The sequence below is a fragment of the Sceloporus occidentalis genome, unplaced genomic scaffold (genome assembly GCF_023333645.1).
Source record: "Sceloporus occidentalis isolate IW3139 unplaced genomic scaffold, rSceOcc1.0.p SCAF_6, whole genome shotgun sequence".
Taxonomy (NCBI): Eukaryota; Metazoa; Chordata; class Lepidosauria; order Squamata; family Phrynosomatidae; genus Sceloporus; species Sceloporus occidentalis.
Genome location: NW_028316986.1, coordinates 55302910 through 55323554, shown reverse-complemented (window position 1 = coordinate 55323554; position 20645 = coordinate 55302910). Strand labels below are relative to the sequence as shown.

The following is a 20645-nucleotide window of genomic DNA, read 5'->3' as shown; positions in this document are numbered from 1 at the left end:
GTTTAGGGGTAACATTCATTTTAATTGTTGATATTCTCCCAAGCCAGGATAGATTTAACTTATTCCATTTGTCTAGGTCTCTTTTTATTTCTTGCCACGTTTTTTCATAATAGTTTTTGTACAATTCCGAATTTTTGCTTGTAATTTGTACACCCAAATATCTCACCTTTTCTTCTATTTTATATCCCGGTATTTGTGTCAATTTCTGATTGTCTTGTTTGTCCAAATTCAGTGTTATCATTTTAGTCTTGTCTTCGTTGATTTTTAACCCCGCAAATTTTCCGTATTCTCTAATTTTTTCATTCAAGATATCTATACATTCCGTTGGATTAGACAACATTAGTACCATATCATCGGCATAAGATTTGAGTTTGTATTCCCAATCTCTCATTTTGATTCCTGTGATTGATTTATCTTCTCTAATCTTGATGTTAAGAAACTCCATTGCCGTTATAAATAAGAGCGGTGACAGTGGGCACCCTTGCCTTGTACCTTTTTGTATTTGAAATTCTTTTGTAGTTTCGTTGTTGACAAATATTTTTGCTCTTTGTTCCTTATAAATCGCTTGAATCCAATTTGTGAAATTGTTACCGGAATTCATTTTTTCCAACATACTGAATAAAAACTCCCAGTTCAAATTATTGAAAGCCTTCTCCACGTCGAGAAATATCAAGGCTGCGTGTCTATGAGGTCTTTTTGTATGATATTCGATAACATCTAACACATATCTTATATTTTCTTTCATTTGTCTATTTGGTAAGAAGCTACATTGATCTGTGTTTATCCATTCATTCAGAATTTTTTTGAATCTATCGGCCAATATAGATGTAAATATTTTGTAATCTTGATTTAACAAGGCAATTGGTCTACAGTTTTTGGGGTCTTCCAATTCTTTATCTTCTTTTGGGATCAGAGTTATAAAGGCCGAATTCCATAAATCAGGTATTTTGGAGTCTAATATGTTGTTTATTACTGTTTGGAGTGGTTTGATTATGATGTCCCACATTTTTTATAATACATGGCTGAGAGACCGTCCGGACCTGGAGTTTTTCCTATTTTTAATTTGTTGATTGTCGAGTGGATTTCTTCTATCGTGACAAATTTATTCAATTCTTTTTGTTGTTCCTCACTTATCTTTTGAATTTTTCCAGATTTTAAATATTGTTCCAATTCCTTCTCATTGACATTGTTTTTCTCATACAGTTTCTTATAAAATTTGTAGAACACTTTTTTTATTTGGCTTTGTTCTGTATAATCCTTGATTCGTCTCTTATTCTCCATATAGTCTTTTTCTCTTTGTTCTTCTTAAGTTTCCATGCAAGCCATCTACTTGGCTTATTCGCGAATTCAAATTGCTTCTGTCTTGTATATCTTACTTTCTTTTCCATTTCTTCTGTCATGTTCATTGTAAGTTGTTTCTGCAGTAACTTTATTTCCTCTATTAAATTTTTTTGATTTACATCTTTTTTTAACTGTGTTTCTCTTGCTCTTATTTCTTTTAGTAATTCCTCCGTCCTTCTTCCTCTTTTCTTTTTGTTTTCTGCCTTTTTCATGATGAAGAATCCTCACATTACTGCCTTGGAGGTGTCCCAGACAATATGTGATTTGACTCCTTTGTCCAGATTTTCTTCAAAAAACTACTGTAACTGTTTCCGTGCTTGTTTAATTGTCTCTTCATTTTTCAATAGATTGAATGGGCAGGTCAATCAGCCAGAACAGGAATGAGGAGAATTATATTATTTGTTTTATTTGATTTCTCATGTTCTCAATCTGTTGCCTCCTTATTTTATCTAATTTTGTATTACTATCTATTGTTTTATATGTATTTTGTAGAATTTACGCGATTGGCAGGTTTAATTTTTTATCAATTTTTTGTCTGTATGTACAGCACTGTGTAAATCTACCGTGCTATATAAATAAAGTATAATAATAATAATAATAATAATAAGATAATTATTTCAGTTTGTGGTATTGGCTCCAAATTGTTGTGATTTTGAAACAAACTGCTTAACTTTTGATATGTCCATCAGTGGTGGAATTATTCTTTTAATAATTTATTATAATTAATAATAATCAGTAGAAGGCAAGAAATCATTTGCATGGTACCCACCCTTTCCATCTTATTTTGGGATGTGTTCATAGACTTGGCTTCACTACACAATAAATAATCTTTAGCACCCAAGTGTAGTTTTGCTATGAATTAAAACTGGCTTTGGTGACATTGGTACAGGTGGTAGAAATGATGCAGTTTGACACTACTTTAACTGCCATGACTCAATGCTATGGAATATATGCCTCAGGTCCAAACTATTTGTATTGTGTGAGCCAGTTTGGGCTCTGAGATCATCAAGAGAACCTTTCTCTCAGTCCCAACACCATCACAAGCACAGTTGGTCAGGACGCTAGAGAGGACCTTCTTGGTGGCTGCCCCCAGACACTGGAACTCTCTTCCCAGGGAGTCCAGAATGGCCTCCTCCTTGCTGTCCTTCCATCAGCAGACTTTGGTCCAAAACACACTGAAGAAATAAGCCAGTTTGAGACCACTTTAACTTCCCTGGCTCAGTCCTAGAGAGTCCTGAAAACTGTAGTTTGTTGCGGCACCAGAGCTCTGACAGAAAAGATTAAATGTCTCACCAAACTACAGTTCTGAGAATTCCCTAACGTTGAGCTAGGGCAGTTAAAGCAGTCTCAAACTCGATTATTTCTGCAGTACGTTTTGGACCTAAAACTTTTTTATTCAGGCAGGCTTTTAAAACAGATTTTTTAAAGGAATGTTCTGGGAGTGTTGTACTGTCTTAAAGTATATAGTCTTTAACTGCTTTTATCATTTTAAATTGTGTTCTGCTTTTTTAACAAGTGATCTGTTTTACTATTGTAATAGTTTGATTATATTTTAATAGTTAGTTTTGTATGTTTTTAATTATACTGTGCTTTACAATTGTGTAAACCATTTGGAGTCCCAATTTTTTGGGGGAAGTGAGATGTTGTTGTTGTTGTTGTTGTGGGATATATCATTTGTTTTAGCACCAGAGCTCTTTGACAGAGAAGGCTAAATAGCACACCAAAGTACAAATCCCAGAATTCCATAGCATTAAGCCATGGCAGTTAAAGTGGTGTCAAACTGCATTATTTTTGCAGTGCAGATGCAGCCATACTTGCCTAATAATTCAAATACACTGAGGAAATACGTATCAAAATGTCCCATTTTCCAAATTTTAAAAATAAACAACTTCATTACCTTCCTTCCTTCCTTCCTTCCTTCCTTCCTTAATTTCTTTCTTTCTTTCTTTCTTTCTCCCCTTAGTATCTGCTGTCACAACCAAAGTTCTGGGCAATTCAAACTTCTGCTCTGCTTCTGCGGACAAAGCTTGAGAGAGGAAGCATCCGTCGAATGGAACGTGCAATGAAACAAACTCAGGTAAGAATATTCTTGGCATGTTTATTAAGAGGATTAGAGTTTTTTTATGTCTTTGATACTGTTAGCCTTGAAATTTGAAATGCCTTTTTCTTCCTTTATTGTTTACATTTTCTCATGTTTTTAAAGAAGGAAAACTAGAAATCTTGTTTCCTTGTATTTTGTTTGTTACCTTGAAATTTTGTTACCTTGAAATCAAATGAGAGTTTAAATTCAATGTTGAGCTAGTGAAAGTCAACTACCATGATAGGACATTCTTCTCCTGTAGCCCTCGGTGCTTCTCAAAAACCTGCTTTGGAGGGTTTCTTGGAGAAAGTATGTCTGTGGACTTCAGAAAGAAGGGTGATCCCCCACACATGGATTTTTCTTATGGAAGAAGTTTTTTTCAGCAGTATGACAGCACTGCATCCAACCCACTTTTTCCCCAACCAACATATTTAAACATCAATGGAAAATATAACATTCCAAAAGAAAAAAAAGGTACAAAAAAGCTGAAAGTAGTGGTCTGCTAGACAATATTAAAGAGAATTCTTTATTTTTCTGTATTTTACCAGTGATCAGAAGTAAAGGATGTAGGTTGTCTATTTGCATTCCTTCCAGTACTACATATTACCAATGTCTAATTCTGTTCTTGACTTTGAAACCTAAGTATTGTGGATTTGTGTTTCAGTTCATGAAAAATAACTTTTAAAATAGGCTAAATAGACTAACGTTCTAGCCTTTTGCACTCCTGATGAATGATACCAAGGAATAGAAAACAGCCTCTGTTTTTACCATTGTCAACAAATTGTAACCAGGGCACTTTACTGCCGGCGCCTCTGTTTCCGCCGCGGGGAAGCCTCAGCCTCCAAACGGCGAGGCTTCCCGGCGGCAGAAAAAGAAGCCGCAAAAAGTGGCTTCTTTTTGTGGCGCACTTATGACGCCACAAGGCACCAATGGCGCACTTGCGGCATCATAAGTGAGCCACAACGTGCAGACGCCAAGCATCCACAACATCAAAATGGCGGTGCCCATGTGTATAGGGCGCCACCATTTTGTATGTGCTTGGCACATACTAGGGTTAGGGCATCCGGAAGGGACACCCTTTTCTACTTTCCACCCGTGCGGAACGGGCCAAAGTATGTTCCATCACAGCAGGAGCAAAAAAGAACAAAAATAGTAAAAAGAAGAATTGTTTTGGGTAATCAAAAAGTATTAGAAGATTTATGGAGAAGAAAGTAAAATGTAATTCCTTTTCACAGATTAAGGCTGTAGTTTTAGCAATACTGTAGTTACTTAGAAGTTCTGTCTGGTTCTTTGAGGCTTGAGTGTGACTATAGGGAGTAGATATATAAAGTCTTGTGCATGCTTTTAGACAGGATTCTGCAGTGCTTAAGCTTAAAGGGGGTTCATGATATGCTTACAGGGGGTCCACAAAGGCTTTAAGAAATGTTGTTAGCATTTGCACTTAAAACAGCCCCAGTTAAAATGTTAACTGAATTCACTGGGGCTTACTCCCAAGTAAATGTATAGAATTGCAGCCATGGTGTGATTACTTCAGAAGTCTGTCTTGAGTGTTTCAAGCTGGTGCTTGACAGAGAAGTAAACCCTGTTATTTGGTGCACTACAAGTTTCCAAAAGTGTGGAGCACATTCTGAAGCTTTGCAGATTCCACTGTGGAGAGCAACTACTGTATTTCCGAATTTACTGATTGGCAGTGCTTAACTTTTTATTTGTTCATTAAGTAAAGGTGACAGCTCTGCCTTGAATGTCTGTTTAATATGCAGTCCTTAGCCTTTGGACAATACTGAATGTCCATGAGGTTCACCAAACCAAATCCCCAAATATTGTTGGACTGCAAGTCCCATAATCAGTGGTCATTGGCCATGCTGAGTTGGGCTTCTGGGAATTGAAGTCCAACAGCAGGTGGGCATTCACATTTGGAAATCATTGGCATACCTTTACCTGTTTGTTTGATGCAGATGAAGCTTCTGTCCTTGATGAGCAACTTTAAATAAATATTTGATGCACTTAGGGATTTTTAATCTTACATCTTGGTGATCTGTGGCAACAAAATATATTTAAAGGGGACCGTGGTGAAGTAAAGGTTAAGATCCACTGGACTAGCCCACATACAAGTATAATAGAGTATGACAAAAAACTATGGTTAAAGTATGGATGCATTTGATCTTTGGATACCCACAATTAGGCTAAGGATTTTAAATCGGCCCTGTAATATAGTCAGCCCTCAATATCCACAAATTTTTTATCCATGGATTCAAGCATCCATGGTTTGAAAATACTTTCAAAATTCATAAATTCCAAAAAAACAAACCTTGATTTTTCCATTTTGTATAAAAGATACCATTTTGCTGTCATTGTAATTAATGGGACTTCAGCATCCACTGATTTTGGTATCCACAGAGGGTTCTGGAACCAAACCCCATGGATACCAAGGGCCCAGTGTAATAGTGTTCTGTTGTAAGCCATTTTAGGGATATGTTCATTTCTTCTTTCCCTGGTTCCTTACTATAAGTTATTCTAAATCTTCCATTACGGATCTTTCTATGACTCCCACCCAGTGTATGTTTTGATTTGTATTGTGCTGAAATCTCATGCAATTAAAGCAGGCATCAGATACTCATAGTTTTACTTTTATAATGGCAAGTGTGTTAAGTCTGTCTACATCTGGCAGTTGCACATGTGCTGATCTGCTGAATCATGGGAATTCTCCTGTTTAGGATTCTCTTTTTGGTGTTCTTTTCATTCACAAATACACAGTTTGCTTGCTAAGGAGGCAAAAGTAGGTGCAGTATAAAAGGTGACTTTTAAAAATTATTTAGCAAGCAAACTGGTAATTTGATGAGTAGTACTAAGCTCACTCAAGACTGCTATATTTCCTTTGTTAAACACAGATATGTATGTGGTTGGCAATGTTGTATCATATATCACATAATTTTTCAAAAAACCAGCCTTTTTAGTGTTACGTTTTGGAATAATTATCACTTTTCTACATTATAGGAGACAACTGGCAAGGCAGTGGTTTGTCACTTACTGAAAATGTGTTTGTGGTTTAGAGCCAACATGGTTATCCAATGATTATAGTACTGAACTTGGTTTCTAAGATCCTACTCAGTTATGAATGTACTAGCTGAGTCACTTTCTAAATCTCTGTTCTCTTTCTCTACAGTGGGGATACTAGTGGTATGCCTTCCAAGACTAAGATGATTCAGCTGCTGTTCTGAGTCTGAATGAGACTAGATTTCAAAGCATGTTGCTTTCTCAGGGACTGTCTGCAGAATCAGCAAACTTCAGCACATATTAGATCTACTGACAAAATAGTCTTCCCTTAGCAAATCATCCCTTCCCCAACACACTTCAGTCTAGTTTGGTGGAACCATGAAATTAAAAACAGAACACAAGAAGAACCTTGTTGATTCAGTTTAAAGGCCTGCTTGGTACAGAATCCTGTTTTATAGAGCTGATTTCCTCTTCTCAACTTGGAGATTACAGTGAACCATCATAGTGTCTGGCTGCAATTTTAGGCTCATTTACCTGCAAGTAAGTCTCACTGAAGCCAGTGAAACGAATCCTGAGTAAACATGCATTTATATGTAAGTGGGAAATTGCAAAACAAATCCAGTGGAGTCGATGGCTTTCATGGCCGGCATCCATGGTTTTTTGTGGGTTTTTCGGGCTATGTGGCCATGTTCTAGAAGATTTTCTTCCTTCAGAGATGCCAGCCACAGATGCTGGCGAAACATCAGGAAGAAAATATTCTAGAACATGGCCACATAGCCCAAAAAACCCACAAAAAATCCCGTGGAGTTCCATTTGACTTCAGAAGAGGGAAATTTTAAAGAATGAAGGGACTGGTAAAAAGGAAGTTAGCCTGAAAAGTTAAAGGGTATTATTTCTCTATAATGTTTGGAGGATGATCTCCAAAATTACAGTAATAGAAATCCAACCTGAAAGTATATGCCAAGTCAAGAAAGATCCCACTAAGTCCAAGAGGTTATCAGTGATGTTCACAAACAATGTCAAGGAAGTTGTTAGGAAGAGAGAGAAGGCTTCCTTCAGAAAATGGAAATTTTGCCAAAACATAGACAGGAAGAATGATTACACACTTGTATAAAATTGGAGACAGACAGTATATGATGCCAAAAAGATCTCCTGATTTTTGTTACTGCTACAGCCATTTCTGAAATGTAAACCAGATTGGTCCTTGCATAAGCTTGTCTCTGAAGTGGTCTTTAAATAGCAGAGGCTGTCATGCAGATTGTGGAGAGAGTTTTTCTGTGTTGCTTTAGAGGGTGAGACTAGAGCAAGTGGGTGGAAACAGCAGATTTCATTTACAGATAAGGAGGAAATTCCAAATGATGAGCAGCAGTGGAACAGACTGTTTTGGGAGATAGTGGTCTGTCCTTTGGTAGTGATGTTTGTATGTTTGTGTTGTGTGCCTTCAAGTTGTTTCTGACTTACCCTATCATGGTAATTTTTTTGGCAAGATTTCTTTCAGCACAGACTAAATAGTCATCTGCTGGAAATATAGTGCTGTGTCACACAAGATAGTCGTTCAACTAAATCTTTGTAAAATCATTGCCTTAAAATCCCTATGCCACAAGATGTTTCTTCTGTTTTCAGAGAACATAACATTTCCCAAATATCTGATCTAGCAAAAAATTTAGCTACAAACATTTTGTAGCATGTTCTGAAGTTAGGGTGGCTTATTGCTAAATGCTCACCTATACGTTGTTTCTGATATCTTAAGATAAAGTTTTTTGAGAAATAAAGAACAAGCTTATTTTGACTTCCCAAATACAACAACATGCTGCTGTGTTCCATCTTTGGGACCCTGACGTCAGTGGCCTTGGGATTCAGTGTCCAGAGAGTTCAGCTTTTAAAGCAAGCAGTAGGATTTCTTTATTAGCTTTCTTTCTTTGTACCTTCCAAATAATTTCCAGTTTATGGTGATTCTAAGGTAACTCTATTAACAGAACTTTCTTGTCAAGATTTGTCCAGAGGGAATTTGCCTTTGACTTCCTCTGAGATAGAGTGACCTGCCCAGTGGTATTCCATGACTAAGCAGGGATTTGAACTCTGCTCTCCAGAGTCATAGTCTAACACTCCTACCACTACACCGTGCTGGCTCTCAAAAGAGACTGGGTAAGCCAGGCAGGAGGGGCCAGTGGCGTCTGACTATGATCAGGCTTTTACCCACTGTGTAAGGATATTAAAAAAAACCTTGCAGTTCTCTTTCATACGCTCAGCTACTACAGTGGAGCCTCCTTATCTGTGGACTTGCCATCCACAGATTTTAGCATCCGCAGATGACAAGTCCCCGATTGTCCCCAGTGGTGACTTGAACACATGGCCATGTCATCATTAGAAACAGCCTCCATTGTCCCTAATAGCAGCGTGGCCACTTGAAGTCCCATTGTCCCTAATGGTGGCACGGCCATTAAGGACAATGAGATTTGAGGTCCTATGGTTTTTTTTTTAATCTGGGGGTGGGGTCCGGTGCAGATCCCCTGTGGATATCAAGAACCCACTCTACTGAAACTGGGGGGCACTAAAGTAGCATCTCAAATTTCTGTCAGAATGGGAGAATGAGAAAGATCAAGTACTTGAATTTGCACTAAACTTACAGATATTTCCCTTGTGTTTTTCTCCAGCATTATAAAACTATTTGTTGTTGTTTTGTGCCTTCAAGTCTGACTTATGGTGACTCTAAGACAACCCTATAATGGAGTTTTCTTTCCAAGATTTGTTCAGAGGAGGTTTGCTCTTGTCTTTCCCTGAGGCTGAGAAAGTGTGATTTGCCCAAGGTCGCCCAGTGGGTTTCATAACTGAGCAGGGAATGAGACTCCAGAGTTGTAGTGCAACATTCAAATCACTGTGCCTTACAAATTCAGAATTCCTTTATTGAGAAATACTTTTGCAATATTCTGATCCCTATTACCAAATCAAAAACTGGTCTGAATGGCTTTAATGGAATTCTAGTGGCTAGAATCTGTAATAGGGGCTACTAAGTTTTTTTTTTTTTTTTTTAATCAACTGCAGCTGTTTCTTTCTTGTGGTTTCTTCAGAAGAGAAGTCCTGTTGCCAGTCAAAATGAGTTATGGTATAATGTATCTTCAGCATAAGGTTCTAAAGAATTATATGACCAAATGTAAACCTTTTCTGTCCTCTGTTTTAAGTTGATTATATTGCTAACAAAAATGGTCTAATTTAAACAGAAGAACCTAAATGTTATAAACTCTCTTGTGCTTTAAGTGATAATTTTCCTATTGCTAAGCTAGCGTGGAATGGTTCATTTTAAAATACACTGAATATTTTAAAACATTCTTCTTTATTAAATCAGTTCCCGCTGCAATATGCATGGATACCTAATAAAGATTCCTTTCAGACATGTGTTTAAGCATTCAGTTCAAGAATTTAGGGAAACAAAATGAGCAAAACACCTAAATATTGTCTTCACAAGATTTCAACGTTAGCTGGTATGATTTTAAGCAGGTCAGTGACCTCCAACTTTTAAAGTTCATTTTCTTGACCCCGCTCCTACTGTGCAGGATGAATTAGAGAAGGAAAGCAGGAGAATGAGGTTAAATTAAAGGCAGAGATAGGGCACAGCTTGGAAAACTAACTTTCTTGGATTGTGCAGGCTGTAGTCCAAAAAATTACTTTTTGAACCTGTGAGTCAGAATAAATGACTCATTATCTGTTGAGAAAAATGATTACTAGACAGTGGGAAAAGACAGATGGAAGAGAAATTTAAAAAGAGCAGGTAAAGCAGTTGGTGGTTGGGCTAGTTGGTAGAAAGCACAGTCAGATATCATGAGTCAGTAGATTAGGCAGAAACTTTGTTTTCTATTCAGTACAGTATGTTCCCCATGTAGTTAAAATTGTTCTTCCAAATACTGATGTATTCAGGTTTGGATGAAATTTACCCCATGTCCAAAAACAGAGATATATAAAGGACAGTCGTAGTGATCTCTGGTTCAGTGGGTGATGGCTTCAGTAGACAGGGTTATGTGGCATCTAGATCCAGTGGACAGTCTGAGCTAGTAAATACTAAGGGTATATCTAAAATGTAGAAATAATTCCATTTGGTTCCATTTCCAGTACTATAGCTCTGTCCTATGGAATCCTGGGAATTGTAGTTTTACAGCTTTCTCAGCCAAAGATTACAAGTGACTCACAATACTACAAATCCCAGGATACTGTAGGAAGGAGCCATGGCACTTATAGTGGTGTCAGACTGCATTTTTTCTTCAGTGTTAATGCATCCCAAGTTACTTTGGCTTAATCAATGACCTCCTGAAGCCAGAACCTCAAGTGTGACCCTGGGAATGTCACCTTGTCTATTTCATGAACTATGTAAAGCTGCCAGTGGAGTTTTACAGGAGCCCTGGCGGCTCAGTGGTTAAATGCCAGTTCTGAAGCCATTCACAACCTTAAGGTTGTGAGTTCAATACCAGGGTGGACTCAGCCTTGCATCCTTCTGTAGATTGCTAAAATGAGTACCCATCCTGTTGGGGGCAGTTGGCTTATACATTGTAAACCACTTAGGGAGTGCTTAAGTGCACTGATAAGCAGTATAGATATGTACTTGCTGTTGCTATTGCTACAGACTCAATTGATATTGAATAGTTTTCTTTTTTCCCATCTCTTGGGTAGGTTCACAAGAACTTGTTTATATTAACTGGTTATATAGAATAATGTCACCTGCCATTCCTGGACCTTTTTAGATGATAAAATGGAATGCATTCCCAGTTTCATCTAACAATAAACTCATCTGACAAGTGCAAAGATTGCAGACATAACAGGGCCTCTGAGAAGCAAAACTGAAGTATTTAAAAATAAGGGGATAAAAACACAGATGAACAAGAACTAAAATTGCTCAGAGACCATAAATACTAAACGTCTGTTGTAGAAAAATAAAACAGAGTATCCGGCAAGAAAGTTTGGCTGATTGGTTAGGGAACTTAAGAGAAGCACTTAACACTGAAACACTTAAATACAGTTCTATGAGTTCTCATATGTAGTAGCCAGTGTTCGTAGCACAATAACCTTCTGTCCCCAACTCCCTTGTATTCAATATAAAGGCTGCATTATTATGCTACAGCAAGACTATAGTCTTGTTCCTTTTCTTAGAATGTGTATGGTTTACTACAGTACTATGTAGATGGCATGCACAATAGCCTGCAATAAATTAGGAGAAAAGAAGGTCACAAAATGACATTACAGTACTTTAATGTGGGGAAGATGTTCAGAATTCCGCTCTGTTAAATATAAGAAGCTACATCAGATCTTTCTTGCAGGAAGTTCTGAAAATGATGTGGAAAGAGTGTCATGAGCACTAGTCAATGCAAGATGTGTGCAACCATGATGATGAATATTGCACTGGGTGGACTGCCTGGATATGTATTTCCAAAACAACAGAATATTTTTGTTGGCTGTTGGTAAGGAAGTGGAGCTGTAGACTGTTTGTAGGAAAATGCCCACCTATTCCAGCTGTAGACAAGGCACAACTGTGTAGTTCTTTTATTAATATAATACAAGGTTTCTTACATCAAGGAAGTTGTAAGCAAAAAAGGTGGTGTGCAGCTATAGCCTTCTACTGACAGGAGACATCCATCAAGCAGAATAGGTAGAGAGATGATTTTCTATAATTCCCTTTCTTTCTGTAGCTATGAAAGAACTAGACAAGATCTTAAAGTCCAAGGATATCAAACTGAAGACCAAAGTTAGGATCCTCGAAGCCATCATATTTCCCATCACCATGTATGGATATGCGGGCTGAATAGTGAAGAGAACTGATAGAAAGAAAATAAACTTATTTGAAATGTGTTGTTGGAGAAGAGTGCTAAGGATAAAACGGATAGCCAAAAAGATAAACAAATGGGTCAAAGAACAGAACTCTTTCTAACTAATGACTAAACTGAGGTTGTCATACTTTGGCCACATCATGAGAAGAGATGACTCACTAGAAAAGACAGTAATGCTAGGAAAGGTTGAGGGCAGTAGAAAGATAGGAAAACCACATACCAAATGGATAAACTGAGTCAAGGAGGCCACAGCCATGAACCTGCAGGACCTGAGTGGGGTAGTTAAGGACAGGGAGTCTGGGAGGTGTCCTATTGACGGAGTTGGCCTGAGTCAAGGCCGACTCAAGGGCAGTTAACAACAACAACAATTTAGTTATTCAATTGAGGTAGAAAGTGGCTCTTAAGTTATTTCCAGTCGGAGTACATGTGCTTGAAGTAGAGTTTATAAACTGCCAAGAATTTTGTAGAAGGCCTCTATTTGGATAATCCAGAGGCTCCACCTGGTTCCAGTATATGTGTTTCTTGTAGTTTACATGATTACGATTGTAGCCAAGGGTCCGTAGGGGAATTTTATTATGTTGTTATTAGTCCAAATATTGCAAGAGGGGGCTGGCTACGAGAGCCCACTGAGATCGTCTCCCGATATGTATACGGAGTAGACCAGGGCCTCCCAATAACTGAAGCTGAGACAGATTGCAATAACTAAATGTCTACTTTATTGAAAACAGGGGGAACACACACAATGCACACACTCACACACACATTCAAGGCTCAGGAAGGTAGGTTGGAAATGTGGAAAAGATGTTTAGGCTTTGCTAATGGTATACTCACCAAGATGTAGTCTTCCTCCGGGAAGCGAATGGGATGTGAGACAGTGAGACAAGTCTGCTCCGCAACCTGGGTTTGAGCAGAAATGCCGGCTACCAGAACCGAGGTCTGACTGACGTGGAGTAAGTAGACCTTTGGGATGGTGCGCTGAGCAGCCAAAGTTGGGACCTTTTAAGGGCGAAATCTCGCCGGAGGGCAAAGAGTTTTGGTGATTGGAACAAAGGCGTTTAATTGCTTTCTTTCACCTGGATGTCTGGATCTGATAATATCTAGGACTTAAATTGTTCGGACAACAGACTTGAGGAGGGGGTGATCGCTTCAGGGAAGGCAAACATTTTACTCTTCCTGACTTAAGATAATCCCTTCATGCGACTTCCCAGACCTTCTAAGATGTTAATGTGGCTGCTCCCCTCAGGGGAGGTGTACATGTCCTCTTGCTTTGCCAGTAATGGCGGACAGCCTAGGAGTCTGGCCAGGGGTCATCCAAGGGTTATCATTGATTCCAAAATTTATATAAACCAGCATGGGTAACAACGATAGTCTCTTCAAGCATTATATATAGTTTCCATAACCCATTCAGTGTTCCTTCACACTTACATTGGCTAATAAGTGTCTGAACAAGACTTGCTCATGGAATCCAAAGGAATCTTCACCACCTCACCCTATAGCTTATCCTGTTATAGTTACTGAATTGCTGTGAGAGAAGCAGGACACTTATTAGAAGTCTGAAAGATAAAACAAATTAAGTGCTAGTTAACTGCACCATAATTTTTCAGTTCCTTGTCTGTGGTTTCCTTTTAGCTAGTTTGAGTCAATATGTGCATGGTTGCATTTGACAGGAATGATGGATATCATGTGGGTTTATTCTTGTACCATAATTGCATAGATAATTATTGTAGTTGGAAGTAATTAAAAAGGGTTTTTAAAACATACTTCCTATATTTTGGTTTTGATGGACATTGGTTTTCATTCTGAATGTAGCTAAAAACATGGTCGAGGTGTAAGATTGAGTTTGTTTTGTTCCATACATCAGTTTCTTTTTTTAAAAGTTTGATATGAAATCTCCATGTAATCAAGCATATATTTTTAATTGTATACCTCTGATCTCCAAAACTGAATCATATTCATCAATCAAATAAATAAGAGTTCATGTCATTACTCTATACATAAGGAAATCCATGAGGGAAATGATGTAACCTCTGAAGTAAAACACTAGAAATAACTTCTGTCCTATTCTTATTACTACCGTATTAGCAACTGGACTCGGGGATTAGTATCTTTTCACAGATGCTAGGATCCAAAAGATGTCATTCTGTATATAATTGGTACTGTCCATGAAGCTGAAGGGGTCTTCAGGTGTGACATTTATTTATATATATTTAAAATTTGTGACATGAAATAATAACAGAAAATCACTAAAATCAAAAAAGAAGCCCTGGTGGCGCAGTGGTTAAATGCCTGCACTGCAGCCATTCACTCAAAACCACAAGGTTGCGAGTTCAAAACCAGCAAAAGGGCCCAAGCTCGACTCAGGCTTGCATCCTTCCGAGGTCGCTAAAATGAGTACCCAGACTGTTGGGGGCAAATTAGCTTACTTGCTAATTAGCTTACTTGCTGTTCACCGCTATGATCTTTGGAATAGCGGTATATAAATAAAAAAAATTTAAAAAAGAATAACAAACAAAAAGCAACAACATAAGGATGATTTGAAAACCTAGTTTATGTTCTCCAAATACCTGAAATCAGTAGTGCTTTTAGCTTTCAGTTTGTTGAAATTGATGAAGCTTCAAAGCAAACAACTTGGTGGACATTTACTTTTCATCTTACTAAATAAAAACCACTAGAATCATAGAATCAATTTTAACTTTTTCATCAAAAGCATTTTTACATTGCTTTAGATCATCAAACAAGACAGGTCCAAAATAGTCTACAAATGATTTTTTTAAACTACTAGTTCATTCTTCTGGAAAACTCTCAGTTCTTGTTAAAGACCGATACTAGTCATTTTTATTTAGTAGTCATGTTTATTGTGTAGATGGGTACACCTCCTGAAAATTCTAGCTAGGGTTTCTTCCAATTTTATGTAAGTAGATTTCAACCTGCACAATGTCCTTCCCTTCCCGTATGACTCCACACTAGGAATGGATTGGCAATTTTCTAGTTGAGATTGAATTTGGAATTCTGGAACCTTCAAGAAACCCAAACGGGAAGAAAAACAGCATGTTGAAAGTACCTGCAGTTTTATTCTTGACACAATATAAATTGTGCAGTTTTTGAGAACAGCAGGCACATGTGGAGTTTTTTTGCATAAGATTCCAGTTTCGTACATGGAAAAATAGCAGTCTTGTACAACAAAAGGCTTACACAAAAAGCAGCACCCTTGAACCAAAAATTTGTGCAAAATCCAGCAATATTGCACAGATAGTAGACTTGTGGTTTTGTTGTGCATTTTTGCTGTTTTTGTGCAAAAAAAAAAAAGCAATCTTGCACAACTAATGTCTTAGAAAATCTTTTGTGAGCAGAAAACAACAATCTTGCACAAAAAGCCACAGGTCTATTTTTCTTTAGCAAAGTTGCTGGATATTGAACAAGATTTTTGTTGTGCAAGATTGCTGTTTTCTGTATTTTAAAAAAAACCAGCAATCTTGAACAAAACACACACATATCTACCTGGAAATAATGTGCTTTGCACAAACCCCACAATTTGAATGTTGTTCAAGTTCCATTACATGCAGAAAGCTGTTCAGTTTCCAGGAAAGACTTGGGGGAAAGTAGTGTGGTTTCTAGGAAACTGTGGAGTTTTCTGGGCAAGTTGTACAGCTTTTTTGGAAAAGCTACACAATTTGCTGTCATTACGGGAGAAGGAATTCCCATATGTCCCAAAGGTGAAATTCCCAGGCATTCTGTGATGAAAAACTGTTTTGTATTTCTTGACATCCATCAGCAATTGGGAAAATCAAGCTTTACCCTCACAATCCACTCCTCCACATAACACAGGTGGAGGTACGCAGAAGGTTACAAGCTAAAGTAAGAATCAGTTTCACCCACATTGTTTGTTCTACTAGCAGATAGACAAACTTGGACACAACCTCATGTTCTCTTAAGAATCATTGTTCCACAGTGTTCAACCGAGTAGGTTGAGTATCCAATTTTATTTTATTTTTAAAAAAATATGGATTTACAAAAGCTAAATAACAGCAAGCTAATGTTTTTATTCTTTATAAAGACCAGGTAGAATGACCCCTCCCCCCTCTGATAATATATGAACTTCAGACTTATTTAAATGAAATTTCTCAGTAAGTATTAAATCATCATGTCTTACTGGTGATTTAAACCATTATTTAAATTACTGTGATTTAAACTGCTCCACCCTGATCTTGTATTGGCACTCAGCAAATTGCAGTTCCTGATATAAAGATTAAGGCCCAAAGTCATAAAGTGTTATCTGGCATAATATCAAGCAGACTTACAGTACAGACTGTTTTGTCTGTTCTGTTTAAAATGCAGAGAAAAGTCACATCAGTTTTGTTCATTTCCATATTTATTTGAAAGCCAAAACATATATAGGTATTTGTTGTTGTTGTTGTGTGCCTTCAAGTCATTTCTGACTTATGGCGACCCTAAGACGAACCTATCATGGGGTTGTCTTCGTAAGATTTGTGCAGAGCTGGTTTGCCATTGCCTTCCGCAAGGCTGAAAGGAACATTTCCATTTTGTCTTTAAAATATTGCATTCTTTGGCAGTTGAGTATATATTGTGCATATATGTCATTCTAAGTGCAAAGCTGGTTGTGCTTAAATGGTCTGTGAAAAGCTAATTGAAATGCTACATTCAAAAAATCTTCCCTATCACACCTTAGTATGCAGCGTTTTGAACTGTTTTCTGGCTTCCTCTTGTATCATAGTTTTCCTAGTAGGTGGTCTGTGCCATTCCATTTTGTAGTCAGCTGTCTTCCTTTCATCAAACATTATTGTGAAAGCAGCAAATGCCATTAGTTCATCTGATTTATGGGATAGCACTCATGACCTTGGAAAGATGGTCCCTGCTAATTCACATACTAAATGCCATAGCTGGAGCTATGAAGGATTAATGGTGAGGACATATGCAGGGATATCCTTGAAAACTGAAAACAAGATGTTTCAACAGTGATGCTCTTAGGGACTTCAGTTTTTTTGCTCTCTGCAGACAATATACATAATGTTTCATTGTGTGAAGAGCCTGCCCCTTGTCATCTGCGCAGAATATTACAGTCTTTTGCTATTGTTTCCTTGTGTTATGTTATGGGTCACCTGCTCTGTAATATTACCCCTATACCCACTGTGCTATGCATTCTTGCCTGTTGATTAGACAGATGTGGTTCCTCTTCCCTCCCCCTTGGATGTAGGAATATGTCCTTGATGGGCAGTTGTGTTTAAGATGGCCACTTGCCTTGTTGCAAAATTTTGGCACTTAAATCTTAAACTATTTCATTAAAATGTGGACTTTTAGTTGGGAGTGGAAAGAGCAGACAAGATCATCTTTGAAGGGGGTTTCTAAATGAAGCTGAACCAAAGCTGGAGATTACTTGGGATATAAATGGGAAAGTAATGTTATGTTTTTTTTCCCCTCTGTAATAAACACATATGCTCTGCCTAGTAAGGATTATTTCCATGAGATAAGATGATAGCTTTCATGAAGAAATGTGTGATCTATTCTAGGCATTTTTCATAATATTTCCTATTGTATCCATTTTATCAGCCAGGAAATGGATCCCACCCATTAACAAAATAACATTGTGATATCATGTCCTCCCTCTTATGACACTGTTGTTCCTTTTCAGTGAAGGGATTGCCAGAACATGCCATTATTTTGGCCCCTGGTGAATTTTTGAAAGTTTAGTTGTCTTTTCCCCCAGACTGGTTTGGTTAAAGAACCACTGGGGTTTACAGTTCAGTGAAATGCTTCCTTAATGGGTTCAGGAATCTGTTGGTTTTGTTGTTGTTGTTGTTCTTGTTTTTAAAAGCATGAATGGCTTTAAGTAATGTTTAAGTCAGTGTAACATCAGTAGACAAGATAGCAAATAGCATACCGTATGTAGCATTTTCTGTAGTTTTTCAAACTAGAATATTAAGGTATATTTTCATGTTGCAAAAAGATTTCCCTTAAAATTCTGTTACATCTTTCTGAAAGAAGAATGATTTAATTTATTGATGTGCTCTCACAAATGTCAAAATTCCAGACATATATCTTGGGGCATAATTTAGCCTCCTATTGACAAGAAGATCTGAGTACAGAGCTGAATCCAATTTTATCCTCTTTCCCACCAGTGCAGTAGGGATATAAAGCTGATGTGACTGCAGCTTATATGATGAAAATTTCTGTTTCCATGTTGGCATCTGAAGCTACTTTAAGCTATGAAACCAGACTGAACTTTCCTGTGGGTGGGGAATTGGATAAAGTTACTTGGAATACTTTTTCCTATCTTTTATGTTGTATCAGAGTATAGCATGTCATAATTCCCCTGTGAGATGTACAAGCATTAATATATTCCATTAAAAAAACCCTACTGATTTAACTATACATTGAGGCAGCTGTTGCTTTACAGTTTAATATTCATCAGTCCTCTTAATATGTCCAACACATTTTGGATTTCTCTTTCACTGTCTAGCCAAAAAGATAACTTTTGTAAAGTAGGGCTGCAAGCATTAATTTCTATGCATTGCTCACTGGGCTTTGTCTAGTTTTCATGCTTCAAAGGCCATACTTTGTCCACCTCTGCTTTAGCTCTTCAGCAGAGTACTAAGAGTGATAATCTCTCCCTCTTCCCTCCTCTTTGGGGCATTATTTTTTTATTTTTGTCTTTGCTTATTTGAGTATAATTTTAAGTTGGATCATTTTTGATTTGTTGTCAGCTTCCCAAAAACCTTTAACATACAGGTGAGAACCTTTGATCCTCCCAAAGTTGTTGACCCTCCCAACTGCCATCAGCCCAACCATCAAGGCTAAGGTTGATGACATTTATAATCAACTTATTTGAAAGGCCATGGGTTCCCATCCTTGCTATGAAATAATGCCATCTGAAAGTATCCTATATCTCTTTTGAAATTAATTTAATCTATAAAAGGAATGTCTTATTCTGTTTTTCTGGTAAGGCATCTATAATAGATTACAGGCTTAGGTAGACTGCTGGTCTGATCTATGTTGTTTTATTAAGGTGAAATAAATTTATAATAGTCTGTATCCAAACTACAAGTGGGGGACAGGAGAGCATACATCCTCAAATGCTCTATATCATTTTCCATCTTTGGCAAGCACTGCATAGAATGAAAGTTTTTGAATGAGTGACTATGGAGATAAAATTTGCCTTGAGTGACCATTTGAATGAGTGACCATGGAGATAAAATACAGTCAGTGTAACATCAGTAGACACTACAGCAAATAACATATTGTATGTAGCATTTTCCATAGTTTTTCAAAGATATACTTTCCAGAGTAGAGATAGACTTTCTAGAGTAGAGTTAATTTGTTTTACTTATGGCCATGAAAAGAAGGTTGCTCTTAGTTGGCATGATGCATGCATGGTGTAATGGTTGGACTGTGACTTTGGAGACCAGGTTTTAAATTCCAGCTCAACCAGGTAAACTAACTGGGTGACCATTGGCAAGTCACACTCTCTCACCCTCAGAGGATGACAATGGCAACCCCTCTCTGAAGAAACTTGCCAAGAAAAACCCATGATAGGGTCACCATAAGTTGGAAATGACTTGAAGGCACACCACCACCACTATCACAACAACAACATGGTGTATGCAGGACTTCATTCTCTATATTGGTCAGTCTAGCACATTTGATATTTGGTAATTTACGGTTTGAAATTCCTCATTTATCTATGGAACCTGGATAGTATATAATCTAAATCCATAGCAAGTTCTTTGAGTCAATCAATTAAATAAAACCATCCCTCCCAGCAAACTTACACATCCCTGTAGTCTTAATTTGCAGTCATTACCAGCCATCTACAGAGGAGTGTTATTTTGGCATTGCTGACAAATTTATCTGTAATAGAACCAGTGCTCCCAGGACACCCTTGAAAGTATTTCATTTATAAGTTGCAGGGACAACTTTGGTTGATTACATTCATTTATATCAAGGGAGTCTTTAATCTTCTTTTGCTTGCATGTATCATAATTTAAATTTCAGATGAAGTGAATACAGTTGCGGCTTAGTTTTGGTAAATCGCTTTTGGTTTGTAATAGCTCATCCTTTGGTACAGTATTATTTTTCCAAAGCTGTCCCTAGTTATCTAGACTAAAATCTTATCTGAGGAGCCAGATAATGTAGGTATTAAGCTGACTGAATCCAAGGAAATCCCTTATGCCTCTAAATAGCATTACTACAGTCAAACATACAGTAGTATTGTAACCTATATAAAACGGTTGGACAGCTGGCAATTGCTTATACCATTTTAGATACAATCTCTTGCTTTATAGCCTAAAACTTGAGAGAATGTTTTCCTTAGTGTCTGTCTGTCTTGTCTGTCTGTCTGTCTGTTTGCATAACAGTTGCACCTGACGAGTAGCATAGGCATGAAAGAGCAAATTATTTCTTTCAGT

General features: G+C 37.5%; 1 protein-coding gene across 6 annotated transcripts in view; it reads left to right on the top strand.

The window, feature by feature from the left end:
• Positions 1–20645, top strand: part of TTC27 (tetratricopeptide repeat domain 27) — a 105150-nt gene that overhangs the window by 46451 nt on the left and 38054 nt on the right. For 5 of the 6 annotated variants that reach the window (XM_089529711.1, XM_089529708.1, XM_089529712.1 and 2 more), the window contains one exon: positions 3305–3418. The exons of the other annotated variant lie outside the window; for it this stretch is intronic. In XM_089529711.1, the coding sequence (XP_089385837.1) occupies positions 3305–3418 (114 nt within the window). The remainder of the gene's footprint in view (positions 1–3304; positions 3419–20645) is intronic. 6 annotated transcript variants of the gene reach the window in all.